Raw genomic sequence first — 20,818 nt, 5'->3', positions numbered from 1 at the left:
AAGCAGAGATCAGTTAGCTCCTCACTATCCGCGCTGAATCTGAGATCGTTTGCCAGCTTCAGTAAAAGTTAAGATGCCTAACGTTTTCGACTCGTAAATTACACGTAATATCCTGATGTCACGTGTCTTTACGGGACCTTTATGGGTTGTGTGTGAACGCACGCACATATTCCGGGTAATCACTGGCAGTGTGAAAGTGCAAAATCTAGTGACCCGGGAACAATTGCCAGGACACATTACCCGTGTATTTTCCGGAATCGCAGTATTAAAGGGTCTCAAGTCTAGCATATTTGTCCTTTTCTGAACAGTTGCCTTATAGATGACCCTAAACTGACTCTCATGCTAACACACACCCTTCAAAGAAAGAGGAAAGGTACCTGAGAGCCCTTGGTGGTGGATGAGTTTCCCTCTGCCTAAAAAAATCCTCATCTGACCTCCTTCCCCTCTTCACAGTGTCCGTTTAACATGTTTGTTTTCTTTACGAAATCTCTTGTTTCACTTGCTTATTCATGCTGCCTCAGCACTCTTGCTTTCACACACTGGGACACACTCAGGTAAAACCTTCTCTTGGCTGTCAGGGTTTTTGTTTTGTGTGTGTGACAGATTTTGTGTGTGAAGGAGGCAGGTATGAGGAATGTTGCCAGCAGTTGATAAAAGATTTTGTGTCTCTTGTTCTATCATTTCAACAGAGAGAAATACACTTTGGAACAAGACATCAGAGAAGCGGAGGAGGCGATCAGACACAAGACCACAGAGGTTCAGGTAAACCTGGCAGTGCTATTATTAGTAGTAGTATACAGTACATTTATTTGAACAATTATAAGATGTAGTTCACTTCACAGGATTATATACAATATATTTAAAAATTATTTTATTATAAGTAATTTTTATTATTATTGTTATTATTATAATTATATCCTAAAAAATATATACAAATATATAATTATTATATAAAAGTGTATGTAAAGTTGATATTGTTTGAAGTATTTTATTATTTTTTATTAGCCAGTGATAAATTATAAATTAAAAGTATACCTAAAGGATCATTAGCAGATTTTAATATATAAATACATAAAAAAATATTACAGAAAGTATATAATTTATAACTACAATTATATAGATAATTGTATTGTTCTTTATATTATGATTATGAAATGTACTTATAAATTATTAGTATTACTCATATTTAAAAATACATTCATAAATATATTCATATACTAAAATAAATCAATGTTATTATTTGTATTATAATTTTTATATTATTATTAAAATATTCAATGTAGAAAACATTTAGTATATACAATACAAATATAAAAATATTTAACAGTTAAATAGTAACACATAATAGTTTAGATGTAATGTTATATTGTGTTAAAAAGTTAGGGCACCCTTAAAGGGTTGGTTCACCCAAAAATGAAAATTATGTCATTAATAACTTACCCTCATGTCGTTCCAAACCCGTAAGACCGCCGTTTATCTTCGGAACACAGTTTAAGATATTTTAGATTTAGTCCGAGAGCTCTCTGTCCCTCCATTGAAGCTGTGTGTACGGTATACTGTCCATGTCCAGAAAGGTAAGAAAAACATCATCAAAGTAGTCCATGTGACATCAGAGGGTCAGTTAGAATATTTAGAAGCAGTGAAAATATATTTTGGTCCAAAAATAGCAAAAACTATGACTTTATTCAGCATTGTCTTCTCTTCCGTGTCTGTTGTGAGAGAGTTCAAAACAAAACAGTTTGTCACATCCGGTTCGTGAACGAATCATTCGATGTAACCGGATCTTCTTGAACCAGTTCACCAAATCGAACTGAATCGTTTTAAATGGTTTGCGTCTCCAATAAGCATTAATCCACAGATGACACTCCCTCTGAGTTAAAACAAACCAATATCCCGCAGTAATTTGTGTACTCAAACAGTACATTGACTGAACTGCTATGAAGAGAGAACTGAAGATGAACACCGAGCCGAGCCAGATAACAAACAAAACATTGACTCGTTCACGAGTCAAGAACCGTTTCTGTCAGACGTCCGATTCGAGAACCGAGGAGCTGATTTTACTGCGCATGTGTGATTCAGCGTGAAGCAGGCCGACACACAGAGCGTCTGAATTGAACTGATTCTTTTGGTGATTGATTCTGAACTGATTCTGTGCTATCTATTGATTCTATTGAATCTAACTGTCCAAAAGAACTACTGTTCTATTGTTCTATTGTATAGAGTCTATTGTTCGTTATCTGGCTCGGCTCGTTGTTCAGCAGTTCAGTCAGTGTACTGTTTGAGTAAATGAATTACTCTGGGATATTGGTTTGTTTTAACTCAGAGCTAGTGTCAGCCACATTAAAAAAGTGAACAGCTTAAGTAATTTGTGGATTAATGTGTATTGGATACACGAACCGTTTAAAAGGATTCTGTTCGATTTGGTGAACTGGTTCAAAAAGATCCGGCTACATCGAATGATTCGTTCGCGAACCGGATATAACAAACTGCTTTGTTTTGAGCTCTCTCACAACAGACACGGAAGAGAAGACAATGCTGAATAAAGTCGTAGTTTTTGCTATTTTTGGACCAAAATGTATTTTCGATGCTTCAAAATATTCTAACTGACCCTCTGATGTCACATGGACTACTTCGATGATGTTTTTCTTACTTTTCTGGACATGGACAGTATACCGTACACACAGCTTCAATGGAGGGACTGAGAGCTCTCGGACTAAATCTAAAATATCTTAAACTGTTTTCCGAAGATAAACGGAGGTCTCACGGGTTTGGAACGACATGAGGGTGAGTTATTAATGACATAATTTTTGGGTGAACTAACGCTTTAATGTTAACGTAGGAATTATTTAACTGATTAACTGATCATCAGCAAGTGTGAGCAGCTCCATAAGTCATGCGTTTTGGCAGTTTGTTGGTCTGAGCCTTCATTGTGTGAGCTAACACAATGCCAAAGAGGAAAGACATCAGCAATGATCAAGTAATTGTTGCTGCCATCAATCTGAGAAGAGTAAGATGGCCATTTCCAAACAATTTGAAGCCCATCATTCTACAGTGAGGAAGATTATTTAAAAACCAACACCAATCCTCCCAGAAGTAGATGTCCCAGGAAATTCACCCCAAGATCAGACCGTGTAATGCTCAGAGAAATGGCAGACAACCCAAGAAGGAGATGCTTGGCCTTAATGCACATGATTGGTGGAAACCAAGCACACCAGCACATCTACAACAGACCGGCGGGAAAAGAACAGAGTCAAGGGGGTCCAGTCAAAGTCCAGACATCATCCTGATTGAAACCAAAGCTGTCGTGAGAGCTGCGCATAAACAAATGCCCACAAACCTCAATAAACTTGAGCAACGCTATAAAGAAGAAGAATGCGAAACTCCTTCAGAACAATGTGATAGACTGATAAGTCATACAGAAAATGATTACTGGATCTACAGGCTGTTGAGTCATAGGGTGTCTTAACTACAGTCGCAAAACTCTATATTTAATGTATGTTATTTTGTTATATTCTATGATAAATCTATGAATTAAAAATATATCTAAAGCATGATTCATTTATTTAGAAGCATTTTAATATAGATAACATTGTATTTTATAAATACAATATATTCTTAGTGTTATTAATATTTAAAAGTAAATGCATTCATAAATGTATTTTATTATTATAAATTTAATAAAACTAATAATTGTATTATGATTTGTATTATAAAATATAATTAAAATATATTTAAAGAGTTATTTATATAATAAATGTACAATTATTTTACTTATTCTGTTAAATATATACATTTTAACAAATTTAAATTATTATTAATAAGTATTTTTATTTTTAGTATTTTATTCTTAATTGTTAATATAATTATATATATATATATATATATATATATATATATATATATATATATATATATATATATATATATATATATATATATAATTTTTTTTTTTTTTTTTTTTTTTACCTTGTCATGACAAGGTATGTTGGCTTCATTATGAACTGAATTTGGTTTGATTGACAGGAGATGCAGAACGATCTGGACCGAGAGACCTCAACCCTGCAGGAGCTTGAGGCACAGAAGCAGGATGCTCAGGACCGGCTGGAGGAAATGGACCAGCAGAAGGCAAAGCTGGAAGACATGCTTAATGACGTGCGGCAGAAGTGCCAGGAAGAGTCGCAAATGGTGAGCGAAAACCTTGAGAAGACCAGATTAATACAAGATCCTCAGCCAGTAAACATTAAACACATCCAATCGTTTTCTGTTCAGATCTCATCCCTGCAGTCCCAGATCCACTCGCAGGAGTCGGACCTGCAGAGCCAAGAGGAAGAGCTGGGCCGGGCCAAGTCTGACCTGAACCGTCTGCAGCAGGAGGAAGCTCAGCTAGAGCAGAGTCTACAAGCTGGCAGGATTCAGCTCGAAACCATCATAAAGTCCCTCAGAGCCACACAGGACGAGATCAACCAGGTTGTGCCTTCAGAGCATTTTATATTCAAACCACTAGGGGCGACGAACACCTACCGATGTCCTTATTTGAAATGCATGTATGGTTGCTTACAACTCTTTAGGCAGCTCTACAACTCTAATAATTCAAAGAAAATGTGCTAAGCATTTCAGTATGTGATGGATCAAACTGGTGTATGCTGCAGGCTCGGAGTAAACTCTCCCAGATCCAGGACAGCCAACACGAGATCAGCAAGAGCATTGAGCAGTACAGCAGCACCCTGAACGGAACCCACGGCGGCAGCATGACCAACCTGGCCGACATGAGCGAAGGCTTTCCAGAGAAGGAGAATGGCGGTTTCGGAGCCATAGTGAGAAACTTTACATTGTATTTTAAGCTCCTCTCCAAATTTAGTACTTAGAATCGCAATAAAAGAAATCACATATATTTTTAATAAAAGCATCTGCTAAATCTAATATAAATGTACTACTCATATATATATATATATATATATATATATATATATATATATATATATATATATATATATATTTATATATTTATATATATATATATATATATATATATATATTTTTTTTTTTAATAGTAATTAACATATATTTTAATATATTTTTAACTTTTTTATTTAAGAAAACAATAACACACTTTTATATGTTATGTAATTGTTTTTGTTATTATTGTTATTTAATAAATATTTATATAAATAATATATAGAAATAATACTATAAGCAGTTAAGCATTTAAAAATAAAATAAAATTAATAAATGTACTTTTTTATTTATTTCACACACACACACACACACACACACACACACACACACACACATACATACACATACACAGTCACATATACACGTGTATTTTAAATTGAAACAGGCCTGACTGCATACATTTCTTTATGATTATAATACGTTTCATAATTGCATAGTTATTTGTCACTTATTGTATTTTTTTATTTATTTAATTTGAAAACCCAGAGTATTTCTAAAGAATGATGAAGCTCACTCCTTGTGTGATTGCGATTGAACTCCTGTTGAGAACCTTGCTTGCTTTTCTTTCTGAATTGTGCCTTGCATGCAAAGGTACAATTTGGAAACCCAGCACTATTAAGCGAGCTTCTTATGTTATTTGGAACAGCTGAGGTGCTGGCTTAAACTGCAAATTGTAGGCCCAAAATGACTGAAATGTATACTTCAGGGTTTTCATTTCAAGTGTTTGTTTTTTCTTTTCTGAATGGATAGTGCTTTCTTGTGAAAGCAGACATCTAGAGTCTTGTATGTTTAAACCCATTACAGGAAGATCCTTTCAAGGTGAAAACCACTGTGTTCAACAGCGCCCCGCAGGAGATGCACATGGACCCCTTCCAGTCTGAAGACCCATTTAAAACAGACCCGTTCAAAAGTAAGTCATGTTTTTATAAATATATATGTATTTTTATTATTCCCTTTTGTTCTGCTCAAATCAAATACCTCCCTTCCATAGAGATGGGTTTGGATGCTGTACGAACAGTAAACAGTAAACTCAGATTCCTGTTTACTGGTGCTTGTGTGGCACATTCTGGAGCCAAGCTTTTGAAGCCATTGTAGTAGCTACTAAACGCATCTCCTGCTTTCTCTTTGTTTGTTGTAGGCGATCCATTCCAGAATGACCCATTCTCAAAGCAGGCCTCCACAGTTGCAGGTATCCAGTCCATCGAAATACATGAAGCGCCGCTCCAGTGTTGAACTTTGAACTTAGAAGATATCAAAGAAATATATCTGTTACTAACTAAATGTATATTTAGATGCATACTGCATCAGTGTAATATCCATGCTAAATCCATTCTAAAAATATTTGTTATTAGTATGCATACTGTTCAGCCAAGTCCGAAAATGATTAAGTTAAATATAAAGTATATAATTAGACACATATATATACACACACAATTGGCCACATTTCAGTTCAGTTTTTCATAAAAACTTGCCCAAATCTTCATGGTATTACACTTTTTGTTCACGTATCTTGGCACAGTTCCCCTTGGTAATATATAAGGCTTTCAGTTCCCCAACTCTCATCAAATTGGGCTGAGTATACATGATGAAGTGATATGCTGTAAATGCTGTTATTCAAATGCAAGGCTTTTCCATGACAGTCACGTTCATTTGTAAAATCGTTTAGATCCTTTCGGTGTAGACCCTTTCAAAGAGGCCGACCCATTTAGGAACTCTTCTGAAGATTTCTTCAAGAAACCCTCGAAGCCAGACCCCTTCAGCAATGCTGATCCTTTTAGCAAAAGTGCCACACTTCCCTCAAAGGTACCCAGAAAACCAACAACATCACATTATTCCCCTTCTTCTCTTACTTCTTTCTCAACTCTCTCTTCCCTTCTGTCTTATAGAGTCATAATTTCTCAAGTAATGACCCCTTCAGCTCCACCAGCCCCAAACCAAAGGGCCAAGGTACAGTCTGCATGTGTCTCTCACTTATTTTGCTGAATCATAACATCTCTGCCACTCCCTTCCTTTGAAGATGCCGTGCAAAGATTGGCCTCTTCATCTTTGCATGCAGCAGAACTTAAACCTCTGAAACTGTAAAAAACAAAAAAACTCTGAAGCTGAAAATACCTTGTTTCCTCACAAACGCCTTGAGGGACATGCTTGGGGTGCATTACACAACACAAGCAATATGATACATTCACACCCCATGCCCAGTGGCGACACTTTTGTCATTTTTTTTTCTCCAAAGGCCACTCAGAGAGCAGTTTGAGAGAACACGTGTAAAGAAGCTGTCAAAAGAGTTCCCATGCACTGCGTCCTCTCGCAGGCCTCTTTGGCACCCACGTTATATTCTTCTGCTGTTTCGGTGAACAGTTAATGCAGCGTTTTGTTGCAGCATTGTGGAACACTGAGGTGATGCCAGGAAATGCTCAACACATTTTTTTTTTCAAACCTGTGGGTTGAAGGCAAAACAGAAACACAAAGACAACAAAGCAAACTGTAAAAATGCTTTACATTTTTGTTTTTGACTTTTTGAAATGGAAAATGAATATTCCTTTTTGATGGCTTCAGTGTGCATTTTTGTTTGATCCTATTACTATTGTAATTAAGGCCAATAAAGTATATATTTGAGTGACAATAAAATAAATTGAATGCTCTTATTAAAAGTGGTCAGATAAGTACTTCAGTGATCATTGACCATAATATTATTTTAAATAGAAAAAAATCACTAATTTATTTAAAGGTAATTAATTATTATTATATTTAGTAAAATTAAAAATAAGTCCGTAAAAGCAGTCATATAAGTAATTTTCCAACCCTTCACCATAATATTATTTTAAATTAAATATTTATTTATTTACTTATTTTCATTTAACATTATGGTGAAAGAAACATTTTTTTGTATTTTTGCCAGTTTTTTTTTTTTTTTTTGGTAGCTTATTTTCAGTTATACTGAACAAATAAAATGTATTGGTATTAAAAAAAAAAGTATTTTTTTTTTTTTAATTTTTGTATTAAAACCAAAAATAAGTCAGTAAAACTGATTGAATAAAAATTTCTGTGACCCTTGTTCTTTATGCAATTTTAAATTGCTAAATAAAATACAAGTATTTTTTATTTAATGTACTATTGTGTTCAAGTATCATCAAATATTATTAGGGACTGATTAAAGTAACAACAGCTGATGGAGCGGCAACGGCAAAGAAAGTACGTTTACGCATGAGCGAATTTAAGTGCTACTTCGTGACATGTACATTGTAACGGTCTACTACGGGAGTGAAGCTAATTTGCCGTAGTCACTACTACGTGTATTCTGATTCTTTTGCATAGAACTGAATAAAAATAATTGATATTGATATTTAATATTAATATATTTTCTGTCCAGTTTTGTTATTTTCAATAAAAGTGTGGTTATTTTGATGGCTTGTGTTGTTGAGTTAAATAAAAACGTCTTGCAAAATCGGTTTTTGGCCAGGTTTTTCCACTTTCTTGACTTGTTATACTATTGCCTCATTGTTTTTCTCTGCCAATTCCAGATTTCTTTGGTACTTTGGACCCTTTTGGAAGCAGTTCATTCGGCAGCAACAGCGGATTTGCAGACTTCAGCCAAATGTCAAAGGTAATAAACACTTTTTTTACATTTTACATTTGCATCTTAAGAAAAGTCAGGGCTCGACAATAAGGACTGCCTGATGGTCCGGGGCCAGCATGAAATACGCTCGGGATAGTTGACGGATTTGTCACTTGCCCGATCGGGCAACTTCATCGTCGTCACAAAAAGTTGATCATTTGCATCGGTTTTTAAGCCTTATTAATTAAACAAATTAAGCAAAAAAGCATTCCAGCAAGGCGCGAAACTCCATTCAGTACTCCCGTGCTCTGTCCTGTATATACAACGCGCGCACAGACACCTCCACCAGAGCCCCGAGTTCAGCTTCTTTCCGTGTCTTTCTTTTACTAGAACGGATATATATATATGTCTATATGTACAAAAATATGTCAAATTACCCATCTCGGTGAGTAACTTTGTAGTTTTAACAATGATTTATCTATATTTGATTTATACAGTAGAGTAAAGATGCACCGATCGACTGGGCATTTTTTGCTTTATTTCAGATGATCTCTGTTCCGTGGTTGCACACAAACTGAATCACAATAATTTTTCAATATTATGTTGTTATTATTATATTTAGTTTTTAAATGGCCATTAACAGAGGCAAGCAATGCTGAAGATGAATGCAAAGAGGAGACAATACTGTAGCAGGCAAAAATCCTTAGCGTTGAGCCCTGATAGTGAAACTTTACTTTCTCACACTTTTGCAACATTAAATTTTTTAGATGTGGTTATGATTGATGTCCCACTCATAATTTGCGCGGTTTGCACCATTATGTATCTGATAATAGCCCATCGCTTCTCCTTTCCACTGCGATGTAATATAGGACTTTGTAGACGACCCCTTCAGCCGAAAACAAGACATGCCAGCTCTCCCACCCAAGAAAAGCATACCACCGCGACCCAAACCACCTAGCGGTAAGCATTAATCCTTACAGTTCAAGGCCCAAAACAATCATGGACCCTTTTCTAAAAGTTTATATTCATGTACAACCATATAAGGTTTTTAAGCTAGTATGTCAAATTAAACGATTACTACAAATACACAGCTAATTGGCGCAGTAAACAAAATGTAGACAAAACAAGCAATCTAAATAGCCAACATGAAAGACCTAGAGAATGTTGTTTGGGTGGATCCTTCGCTACGCTTCTGGCACTCACATTGAAGAAGACAAAAATATTCAAAGTGTAGCATCACTACATCTCTTTCAACTAGTTGTTTGTAAGCAGTGAGAACAAAACAGCTTTGAACAAAAAGCTGATGACCACAGCTCACACGTTCATGTTGTTGAAGTCTTTTATTAAGCTCTTAAGAAGCTCAAGTAAACTCAATTTTTTACTGTCCATGATATCTAAGACTTCATCAGTTGTCAACAGGAAACTGAGGTACAACCTTGATATGTTTGCTTAAGCTTTTCATTTTTTTTCTTTTAGTTTATTAATGCACAGTGGCTGAGTCCTATCTCTATCCAATTCCAAAATGGTGCACGAAAAAAACCTGAATGGAAGATAAATTTGTTACATGGAGAAAACGAAACCTGCGCTGTTTCCTCCCTCCAGTCGGCAGTTGGAGGAAAGGCGAATCTGTGCAACTCACTCTTTTTTTTCAGTTTTTTTTTTTTTCAGCAACATTTAAATATTTTTCAACCTAGAAAACAAGGGAGTGCTTTCCTGGTGTAACCAAAGTTAAAAATTTGGTTCGCAGGTTAGAGAAGCAGGTTTGTTCGGTGCACTCAGAGTGGTATAGTTAACATGCTTCGATGATCTGTGGTTAGCCTGCACTGCCAGCATCGTGCGATGATCTACACACCCCTCCCCACTTCCTGTGTGTGTGTTGGTGTGTGTTTACACACTTTAGTGGGTAGTGTGGCCTTGCTGCCACAATTTTTTACCGTATTTCACGTTTTACCCTTGTTCTCCTTTAAAAATCACATTTTGTACATTGTAAGTGGAGTTAAACTGTGTGTATCCAACATAATGTAAAAAACTTTTTAGCAGTTATGTGCACAATGACAATAGTAAGTTAACAGATTACATAAAATGTAAAAGTAACATTAAAAATATGCAGTATTTTGCTAATTAATGTATATGTTTTGTCTGGAAAGACAAAACCATTTTAAAACCCAAACTAAAATATATATATATATATATATATATATATATTTTTTTTTAAATTTACAATTCATTCATTTTTGTTAAGGCAGTGTATTATTAAAGAGCATGGCTTTTTTTTGACCTCTTTCCCTCAGCAGGGTGGAGTCTTATTTTTTTTTTTTGTGGTTTAGTATTCCGTTTACTGACAGAAAGAAACTGATTGCTGGTCTGGTATAAATAACAGCCCTATTGAACATGCGGTTAACACCTTTAGAGGAACCAGCAACCAGTTAAAGTTCTCACGAGTAAGTGAATGCCAGTCTTGGCAAAAAAATATAAAAATTGTGCGTAAGCATTTTTAATTCCGTAGGTCCTCGCTTGTTTGTGATTACTTCACTTTTTTTTTCTAGGGCAAATTTCTATATTAAGCCAATTGCTTGTTCAAGGATTCTGCTTTCCTGTAAAACAATAACTCTTATTGGATGTGTACAAAGAGACAGAAAGTTCAGCGTTGTTTTGAATTGAAGCCGAGTTACCGCATCATACACGCTTGAACCACTGTGGGTTTTTTGGTTGAGCTTCGGAAGGATATGTGAAATGACAAGTGTTTGATTAGTATTTAATATTATTACAAAAATGTGTTAATTTGAGAAATAATTACATTACTGTTCCAAAGTTTATGGGTCAGTAAGAGTTTTTTTTATGTTGTAGAAGTATCTTATATTCACCAAGGCTACTTTATTTTTTATTAAAAGTAAAGTAAAAAAAAGAATATTATGACATTTTATTACAATTTTAAATAGCTCTCTATTATTTGAATACGTTTATTTATTCCTGTGATGCATTTTCAGCAGTCATTACTCCATTTTTCAGTGTCACATGATCTTTCAGAAATTATTCTAATATGCTGATTTGCTGTTCAATAATTTTTTGAAAATATTTTAGTGTGAACTGTGATATATTTTTAACAGGATTCTTTGAATACAAAGTTTAAAAGAACTGAATCGAAATCTTTAATAACATTATAAATGTCTTTACTGCCAAATTGTCTTTACTGATTAATATTAAGTTCTTTTAAAACAATAACGTTATATATGTTAAATATTATAATATTAATGATGTTTTTTTAAATGTCTTAAAATCATCACACATTATACATTACATGTTGCTTAAACACTGGTTTTCTCTTGCTTTTATCAAATGGGTGGAGGTGTTGTGGTGTAGTGGTTAAAGATCTGGGTTGGTAAACAAATGGTTGTAGGTTCAACTGCCATAAACAGTTTTTTTAATGAGATACTGCTGTATGTGTTCTATTATTGCTTAGTAAATAAAGCAATTGGAATTTGTGAGATGCTTATTATAAAGTTATACAGGACCAATTAATTTTCATTTAGCTTGATGAAAATGAAATGCTACGGTTGACTTGGACATTCAAAATGAAAACTGCTGTTTTTCAACAGGTAAAAGCACTCCAGTAAACGTGCCCGGATCTGCCGATTCGGCCAAGACAAGTGATCCTTTCCAGCCCTTCAGTGCCGACCCTGCTGATCCGTTTCAGAGTAAAAAGGGGGTGGGAGATCCGTTTAGTGGCAAAGACCCATTTGCTCCATCTGCCTCAAGTAAAGCCTCTAAAGACTCTTCATTGGGTTTTGCAGACTTCAGCTCTGTAAGTTGAGCTTAGTGATACTCTTCTCTTGTCCGGTCCACTTGATTCTTTCCTAAATCGAAACAAAACCAACCAACAACAGAAAAAAACTGCTACATAGTGATATTATCAGTGAGGTTTTCTAGAGCAGACCGCACCATTGGCTTCTGTTTCGCTCAGTCTGTCGCCTTGTGCCAGCTCCTCATTTAGTTTCCTTCATGTCTGCAGTCCATCTATCTGTGATTAACTCACCAACGCACAAAATTCTGGATAATTAGCCCTAATCTAGCAGCCAGACATCATCTCTATCTCTTTCAGTGACTCGAATACAGTTGTTTGTGGTGCACATGGCTATGATGTCATCTGTCGTTTTGCTCAGCGTTTGCATGGGCTTGTGGGAAGAGGAGCAGTCACACTTGGTGATACCAAGTGCTCTCGGCTAAGCTAATGTGGCTTCTCGCTGTTCTTCTGTGACTTTTTTGTAAGCTTTTATGCAAATGTATCTTGTTCTTCAAAGGAACTCTGTTCAAGCTGCAATTTTCATTCAGAAGCAAAGTTAAAGTCTTGTTTGAATGTACTTCAAATCAAGAGTTAGTGTATAGTTTACGCTAATTTTAGTTTGGTGGTAAATGTTCGCAAAAACCTATGCAAAACGAGGTTAAAAATCATATAGCAACTTGTATATGATGATATTTTCCTATTAACTTGTGAATTTTAAGTGACATACAAAAAAAGTCAGTGCTTATCGTTACTATGTGCACAATGTCAGTATTTTTTTTTTTTTTAAATCTAATACAGATGCAAGTTTTCTTGCAACACATAAGTTTGTTTTCATAAAATGTCAGTGGTTATACTAAAATGTATGTGTAATGTCAGTATTTTCGCTTAATCGTCTGCGAAGTGGACCATCTAATTGGCTCCTAAAATAATCTCAGAAATTTCAAAACAAAACGCTCAAACAAAACGTCGATATAATCTATATTCCGGATGTTAGTATTTTCCCTATATAGACAAGTGTGAACCTTCTAATTCACATGTGAAGAGGAATAATTTTAACACGAAAGTTTGTTAGCTTAAAATGTCAGTGTTAGTGTTATGGATGTGTCTGATGTTAGTATTTTCCCTTTTTTGTCTGCAAAATGAGCCATCTGATTGGCTCCTAAGAGAAACACATTTTCTTGGAACAATTGTTTTGCTTAAATATCAGTGTTTGTAGTATAATCAAAGTTTGTAATATCAGTAATTTTGTCTCAAATCTAGCTAGTTTATTTAAACTCCGTATTTGTTTAAGCACTTTATCCATCGTCAGTATTTTTGCCTCATAGTCCACAAAGTTGGACCTTCTGATCATTTCCTAAAAGAGAAATGTAATTTCTCTTAAACTTTTTGGTTTAAAAAAAAAACATCAGTGTTTGTAATATAATAAAAATGTTGATAGTTTGTTCATTTGAACAAAACGTCTTGTTTATCGTTTCACCAATGTGTCTATTTTCAATATTTTAGCCTCATTGTCCGAAACGTTGGATTGATTGTTTCCTAACAGAAATTGCAATTTTTTTGCTTCTCGAAAATTAGTTCACTTAAACATAATCCTGCTGCATCATCTGATTGGCAACCAAAATAAACTTTTGTTTTGTAAACGTCCCAAACATTCGTTCACTCAAACAAATTGTCAGTGTGGTATTGAGTTACCCAGTGTAAATTAATGTTACTATCGTGAAAGTGCTTTTGTTAGCTTTCTTTCTTTCTCTCTCTCTTTCTTTCTTTCTTTCTCTCTTTTTTTTCTTTCTTTCATCAAACTTCTCATCCTTGTAATGTATTTTTGTTTCTAAAAACTAGCTTTGGTTCTCACCGTTTCCTTATCAGCCATCAGGTCATATTTCAAGAAGTGTAGGAAGATTGTATTGACACATCTGCCGTGTGGTCACACTTCCACAAGTTAGTGGAACAAGTATAATCGTCATCTTGATCTTATCTCAACCGATGTATTTTCAGCTCACTTAAACCTTTATCCTCGTGTTTGAAATCACATAGAAGATTTAGTAAACCTGTTTACTAAAGGAGGATATTGAAGTCAAAGTTTTCAGAAAAATGAACGCTATGTCCCGTTTCAAATTTAATAAAGGGAGATCGTTTGACATGGGAAGTGTCAGTATCACTACTCAGCTCTCAGGCTGTTGTTTTCCTCCGCATGGGATCACTGTGTGCGCCATACAGCAAATTCGCTTGATCCTAGAGCCACAATGTTTGATGTAGCGTCATCTTCATCTGCCCTGCCTCCTGTCCTTAGTAGCGCTGTGCATGACTTGGGTGCAATAGACTTGCTAAACCATCTCTGATTTGTTACGTAACAAAAAACTTTCTGCATCATTTACAATAAAAACATGTATGTTTACGAAATGCCTATGGGATTATAACCTTGTATTAAATTTTTTATATATTTTTTACAATTTGGATTACAAAAATGTAGCCATTTTAACACATTTTAATTTAATTTTTAAACTTATTTTTGTATTAAATTGTTCATTTTTAACAAATTATAATTAAGTTGTAGCTGTAGTTGATGCATGGCATTACCAAAAAAAGTTAAAATTCAGTTTTTCCGTCCTTCAGGGTGGTTTAGCAATGCTCTCATTCACCTGTAGTCAAGTAAGTGTGCATGTTATGTCGCATAAATTACGCATATGTATCTCTGTACACGATTTGAAGCTCTCAATTGAAAAAGCTTTGTAATGCCTTTTCCTTCTGTCATTATCTTGCTGCATGAGATCAATGCATGTTCATTTTCCTGTCCATGACATCATTCGCTATTAACGACCAATTAAAAAGGTCCATCATGAGTCATCAGTGGTAGTGGTCTGTTGGTGTTCAATCAGCATTTGTGTGTGTGCGTTTGGTGGATGGTTGTGTGTTAGTTTGGTGTAAATCTCTTTTGTGTTTTTTTTTTTGTAATCCATTCCTCTCTTGCAGGAACTGACCGAATTAAGGTAAGATCTGTCTGAAAATGATGCGAATTTTGCCGTTTTGCAATCACAAATGAAGGTCACTGAATAATTTGGCAAAGAAAATGTTCATGCATGCTTTTGCAAATTTTGCATTTGTACACGTGCAAGATCAATCTACACACTTTAAACCCTTGTGCTGTTTAATTTGGCGTTCTCAGTCAAAAATAGCTAGTTTTTTGAAAACTACTTTCAAATTTCTCTATGATATATTATCATGTTTCTTTCAAGCAACAGAGGTAACTAAAAAATCCAGTGCCGCAAGTGGCACAGAAATATTTTTTGAAGACTTCCAATGTAACTCCTGAAGTATTTTTGGTAAAAATTGGCATTTAAGTATTTATTATTTGTGTAGCTCTTTGTATATATGCAAATAAGTGTCTGTCTATTCATTTAGTACATGTAAACTTGATATTTAAAGCAGAGCACTGTTCCGAAAAGTTCAGACCACAGCTTGACCACAGTGATTCACACCATTGTGCAATCCCCAGTTTGGGACCAATGGTTCTTAACGTGGCGTGTTCCTGTTTTTCCGGCCCAGTTTGGGAATGAAGCCCAGCAGATGGAGTGGGCGAAGAGGGAAAGCGAGAGAGCGGAACGGGAACGGCTAAAGAGACTCCGTCAGCAAGAGCAGGAAGACCTGGAGCTTGCCATCGCTCTCAGCAAGGCAGAGATGTCCAATGCCTAACTGCCTTCCCCTCACATCCACCCTTCTGTACACTACAGCAACGATTGTGTGCGTGCGTGATGGACCAAGATTAAACACATGCAAGACCATTAAACCTCTGTCCTTTTGTGTTGTTGTACAGGAGTGCGGCCTATGGTTTGTAAATCAGCTAATTCACTCGACATGCACTGCATTAACCTCTCAGATGGAGTATATAGTTTATTTAAAGTGTATTTGTGTGATTAAATGTGCATCAGCAGAGCCATGGACATTTGAAGACCTTTATTGGTGCAGTAATCTGCGGATCATTATCTCCAGTGGTTTGGAAAAAGGAATGAGAAACCTCTAAGAAAGTTGTGTTTGGATCCCAGGTAGGGTCGAACCAGAAACTTGAATTACCGACGCTATACTCCCTCCTTTCGAGCCCTTGAGCAAGGCACTTAATTCCAGGTTTCTTCCTGAATTAAATTGCTGTAAGCGTACTGTAAGTCGATTTGGATAAAGAGCATCTGCTAAATAATAACTTTTACTGGCTCTGGTTGTAGTCAGTATGGTACACACTGGAATTACTGCAGCGCCTGCAGACTAAATGTCTGTAAGGATCTTTTGACATGACGTAAAGCTGAACGAACGACAGTGTGATTCTGGAAGTATTGTTTGATAGAGATTTGATTTTTTTTATTTGATTTTTTTTTACTACTTTGTAGAGAAGAAGGTTCAGCAAAACTGCACTGATTTTTTTTTTTCATAGTAAATGGCGTAGCAAAGTTGATACCACTGTAGGACTCAACAGTTAGGAATTCTTTTAAGTATTTGCTAGAAATATTTTTCAAAACATTTTCTGTCATTATATTGATCGTTCTATCTATTTATCATTTTTTTTAGTCTATACTGTTAGTTTGTGCTTTTATCTTTATATCATTCTATTCTATCTATCATTTGTTCATTAGTTCTATCTATCATGCATTATCTTGTTTATCTATTGTTCGAACGTTCATTCAATTCTTTCGTTCTATAGTTTATTTTTGTTCATTCTGTTTTTTTATTGTTTGTATTTGTTCGTTCTGTCGTTCGTTTTTCTATCGTTCTATCAGTCTATCATTCCTTTTGTTTGTTTGTTTATTCAATCTTTTGATCATTCTGTCAATCATTCTCTGTTAGATTGATGTGGGGCCAAAACGATTTCACACTGGCCATCTTTTGAGCCATCCTCATTGTTGAGTTCTGCCGTGATATAAAATTTGGTTGCATAAGCGCCTCCATGAGGGAATTAGTAAATGTTTCATTTGTTTCGCTATTTAGATTTTCATCGTCTTTAATTTGTTACTAATTTTGTGTCTGCATAATCTGTGGGCTTGAAAGCACAATCCTGCAGTTGTGCTAGTTAGTAAAATGGCTATCGTTTGAACCCGTAAATAGAACAGATAAAAAAAACACTTCTTTTTTTTTTCTTTCGCAATTTCATGTTTTTTTATTTGAAGACATCTGCAGATTTAATGTGTTAAAATTTTAAACAGTCAGGATTACCTGTCGGTAGCTGAAAGCACACTTAGTTTAGCCTAAATTTATTAATCCGGCAAAGTAGAACTTTTTGAATTTAGGTAGATTCTTTTAAAAAAGGTAGTTTAATTGCTGTTGTCATTTATTGTTTGGTTAGCCCTATTTTTTAGTCCGTGAGCGTTTTGGCGATGGTACTTCCTGGCACATTTCAAACCTGTGTTTTTGTATGATTTAATTATCATACTACATAACAATACACAAGTTTTTGTTGTTGTTGTTGTTATGTTCCATCTGCTGTTTTCTTTTTAACAGTAGATTCTTTATCTGGTACTATTAACGCTTTAACCACGATCTGTTCATCCAACCTCGAATCATTGGAACAGCTGTTGTGGTCGGTCATTACAGGTACATTTTCCTGTGTAATGATTGATGCTCATGTCCTACATTGTGGACACAAATGTTGTGTAATATTAAGACGAACAATTGTGACATATCCCAGTACACTGCTAAATTTCAGCTACGTCATCTTTCTGTCACTCTTTTTTTTTTTTTTTAGTTCCTCTTTTTTTCTGTACTTCCAATCAGCTTGTGTTGTTTTGACCGCAAATAGCTGCTTGACACTCCTTGGTCATGTTAGTGTCACGTTAAACAGTGTTATTTTGTCTAATTTAAAATATGTTAAATGTATTAGATGGAGCATAGCTCACAGTGAAACTCATGCAGTTGTTTTTGAAGCGATTTATGTCATTCCAGTACTACACTAATCTTCAGTCAGTTGAGCTTTGTAACAAAACTGATCGTCTTTAAGGATTGGAATCGAAATCTGTTGTGTCCCAGATACAGATAACTTGATTTCCCGGCCTATCAAGGGTTTTATGCCGTAATGTAGGCTGGGTGTGGGTCTTTGGTCTTGGCTTTTCTGCCTTTTACTGTTACAAAAAAAATAACAAAACCATTCAAACTGAATAAACTTTGCAAACATTTTGTTAGCACTCCTGTTATGCTGTATTTGTCCTCCTTACCTCCATTGTGCAATAGTTTGTATATTTTATTCGTTGTAATACCTGTAAATTCATTTCAGATTTTCGTATAGTTTTATTGTCTGCATTTTGTCTTTTTATTAATTAAACTGATTCTTTTTTTTTAGTCATCGTCATCATTTTGGGTATATGTCCCATTAAACTCCAGCAGAATGCATTCCTTTTTGGCCTGCCTTTAACCCTCACCTGTGTAGATAAGACAGATATTAACCCGATATAGAAATGTATAAGAGTATACATAAACCATGTAAATTATGTGTTATATTTGTCCTATGAAAGTGAGTAAATGCACACGTGTAACTCAAAATATTTTAAGAATTTCAGACTGCATTGATAGTGATTAGTGATGCTTAGATTCCTTTGGAAATGTTCATGCTCCGTATGTTGTCCCCTGATTTCACAGAATAAACAATGTTTCAGATGCACATATATGTCACTCTTCTGTTCAATTCATATGTGTTTGTCAAAAAAAAGTAACTTTAAAGTGGTGTAATATCTAACACAGCCTCCCCAAAATGCATTTGGACACCTAGAAATATGTAAATGTCACTGCATTAGATCAAACAAAATGGCTTTATTTTTTTTAAATATTGTACAAATTTGTTTTCTGAACTAAGTTTCATCTGTTTTTGTTTAGTTTTCTTGGTTTTTGTTTAGTTTTGTTTGGTTTAAATGTGTTTGATTTGGTGAATTATAAGCTGTGTTTTTAGTATATTAATTTTTTTGGCTATATCTGTTAGTCTCCAAAGTAATTTTATATACTTAACTTAATTTAACTAGTAAAACATGTCTATAGTGTGTTCTTAATTAAGATAACAGATTAAAATAATATGATAGGAGACATCAATTGTCAATATCAAGCAGCAAAACAAACTAAAAATAGCTGGACGCAAATGAGTCCGGAAGTTTTACCCGTAGAATTTACTAATTTCCTGACGTCCATTTTTACGTCAGGAAAAAGGTGGATAGTTGAATCTGATGAACTAGTTCTGTGTGTACTTGAGGGAAAAGGACTTAGCACATCAACTAATGTCAGTATCAATTCATACAAATGAAGTTTGGCTCAAATGTCCAAAAGCTTGTTTGGATTGCTGTATTTTGGTGTTCAATTGCCTTTTGTTTGGTGCAAAAGTAGGCTAAGTTCTTGTATAATACTCCATATTAAATTGCTTTATTGTAGCTACTAAAATCGGAAATCCAATCTGAATGCAAAGGGAATGAGTCATACTTGTATAACTTCTAGTTTCTTGAGGGCTTCATTGTGGCTCAGTGGAACTTTGTGAAAACTGTATCCTGAAACACAAGAGAAGAATGTTAACCGTAACAGGAAATTCCGAGATCGGTATTTACTTCGTTTCTGTGCTAGCCTAGTAAACTTTGGGAATCAAAATTGTGGAAATGGGCCAGATTGGACTCCCGATGTTTATTCCACATGCTTCAATAGTTATTTTCCTCCTTTTCTTAAACAGTGTTTTTCTTTTGTGAACGCTTGACGTTACTACTAACCAGTGTATGAAAAACTTCTTTAACCCTGGCAAATGTCTTGACACCTTCCTTACATACTCAAGGAGCTCCTGGGAATACGGGCTGCATGTCAAGTGAGACGATCCAGGTGTTCCGGTAATGATCTATTGTGTTTTACCACAGCAAGGTGAGTATGTTAAATGTGACACACATGTACATGTTGAAGGTCTGGATGGGGTCATTAGCGTCATGCTGGTAACTAGATCCTCCGTGTGTGCTCACTTGGTTGATTGGATTCGAGGGGACCCTTTCACGGACTTAAGCATATTGACAGCTGGCTGGGAAATGTTGGCCCGCTCCTGCCGCGAGAATTGCTCGGAACGGGTATTGATTTAAATCAGCGTGTTGACTAATCAGGCCTCAATCTGCTCGTGAAGAGCTCCAGACGTGAGCGACCCGAGCTGGATTTTGTGTATTTAATCAGCTGGGCCTGGGCCGAGAAACAAGGGCTCTCCACCGAGTAATGCTGCTCTGGGGATGTTGCGGTACACTGACGGACACTCTTCTAAGCTCCACCAGGACCGTCAGCAGAGGTATGCTGGGAAATGTAAGCCAGATGGCCACTTTCCATTATGTTGTCACACAAATGTGGTTTTCCATCAGCCATTGGGATTCTCGATTTTCAGTCTTTGTTTTGTTGGTGCAGAGGTGATTTGGAAGAACTGACATGTGATGTTATCGGCCTCCCAATGCAGGGGTTTGCCTGGATTTTGATGGTTTTTCCCAAGTTGGCGCAAATGATCATGTCCTGATGTTTTTCTCCATGGGAAGCATCGTTTCAAATAGTTTGGA

General features: G+C 35.5%; 1 protein-coding gene across 6 annotated transcripts in view; it reads left to right on the top strand.

The window, feature by feature from the left end:
* The window catches only part of LOC113064836 (epidermal growth factor receptor substrate 15-like 1), a 55,980-nt gene that overhangs the window by 9,130 nt on the left and 26,032 nt on the right, over positions 1–20,818 (top strand). For 2 of the 6 annotated variants that reach the window (XM_026235792.1, XM_026235794.1), the window contains 12 exons: positions 690–762; positions 4,024–4,185; positions 4,270–4,467; positions 4,650–4,814; positions 5,761–5,866; positions 6,095–6,145; positions 6,623–6,759; positions 6,843–6,903; positions 8,478–8,560; positions 9,382–9,472; positions 12,109–12,314; positions 15,837–18,927. In XM_026235792.1, the coding sequence (XP_026091577.1) occupies positions 690–762; positions 4,024–4,185; positions 4,270–4,467; positions 4,650–4,814; positions 5,761–5,866; positions 6,095–6,145; positions 6,623–6,759; positions 6,843–6,903; positions 8,478–8,560; positions 9,382–9,472; positions 12,109–12,314; positions 15,837–15,983 (1,480 nt within the window). In that variant the 3' untranslated portion in view covers positions 15,984–18,927. Of the gene's footprint in view, positions 1–689; positions 763–4,023; positions 4,186–4,269; positions 4,468–4,649; positions 4,815–5,760; positions 5,867–6,094; positions 6,146–6,622; positions 6,760–6,842; positions 6,904–8,477; positions 8,561–9,381; positions 9,473–12,108; positions 12,315–15,263; positions 15,281–15,836; positions 18,928–20,818 lie in introns of those variants that run through there. The other 4 variants (XM_026235793.1, XM_026235795.1, XM_026235797.1 and 1 more) reach the window with 4 other exon arrangements.

This window comes from Carassius auratus, chromosome 47 (assembly GCF_003368295.1).
Source record: "Carassius auratus strain Wakin chromosome 47, ASM336829v1, whole genome shotgun sequence".
Lineage (NCBI taxonomy): Eukaryota > Metazoa > Chordata > Actinopteri > Cypriniformes > Cyprinidae > Carassius > Carassius auratus.
The sequence above is the reverse complement of the archived record's forward strand: the minus strand, read 5'-3'. Positions and strand labels throughout refer to the sequence as shown.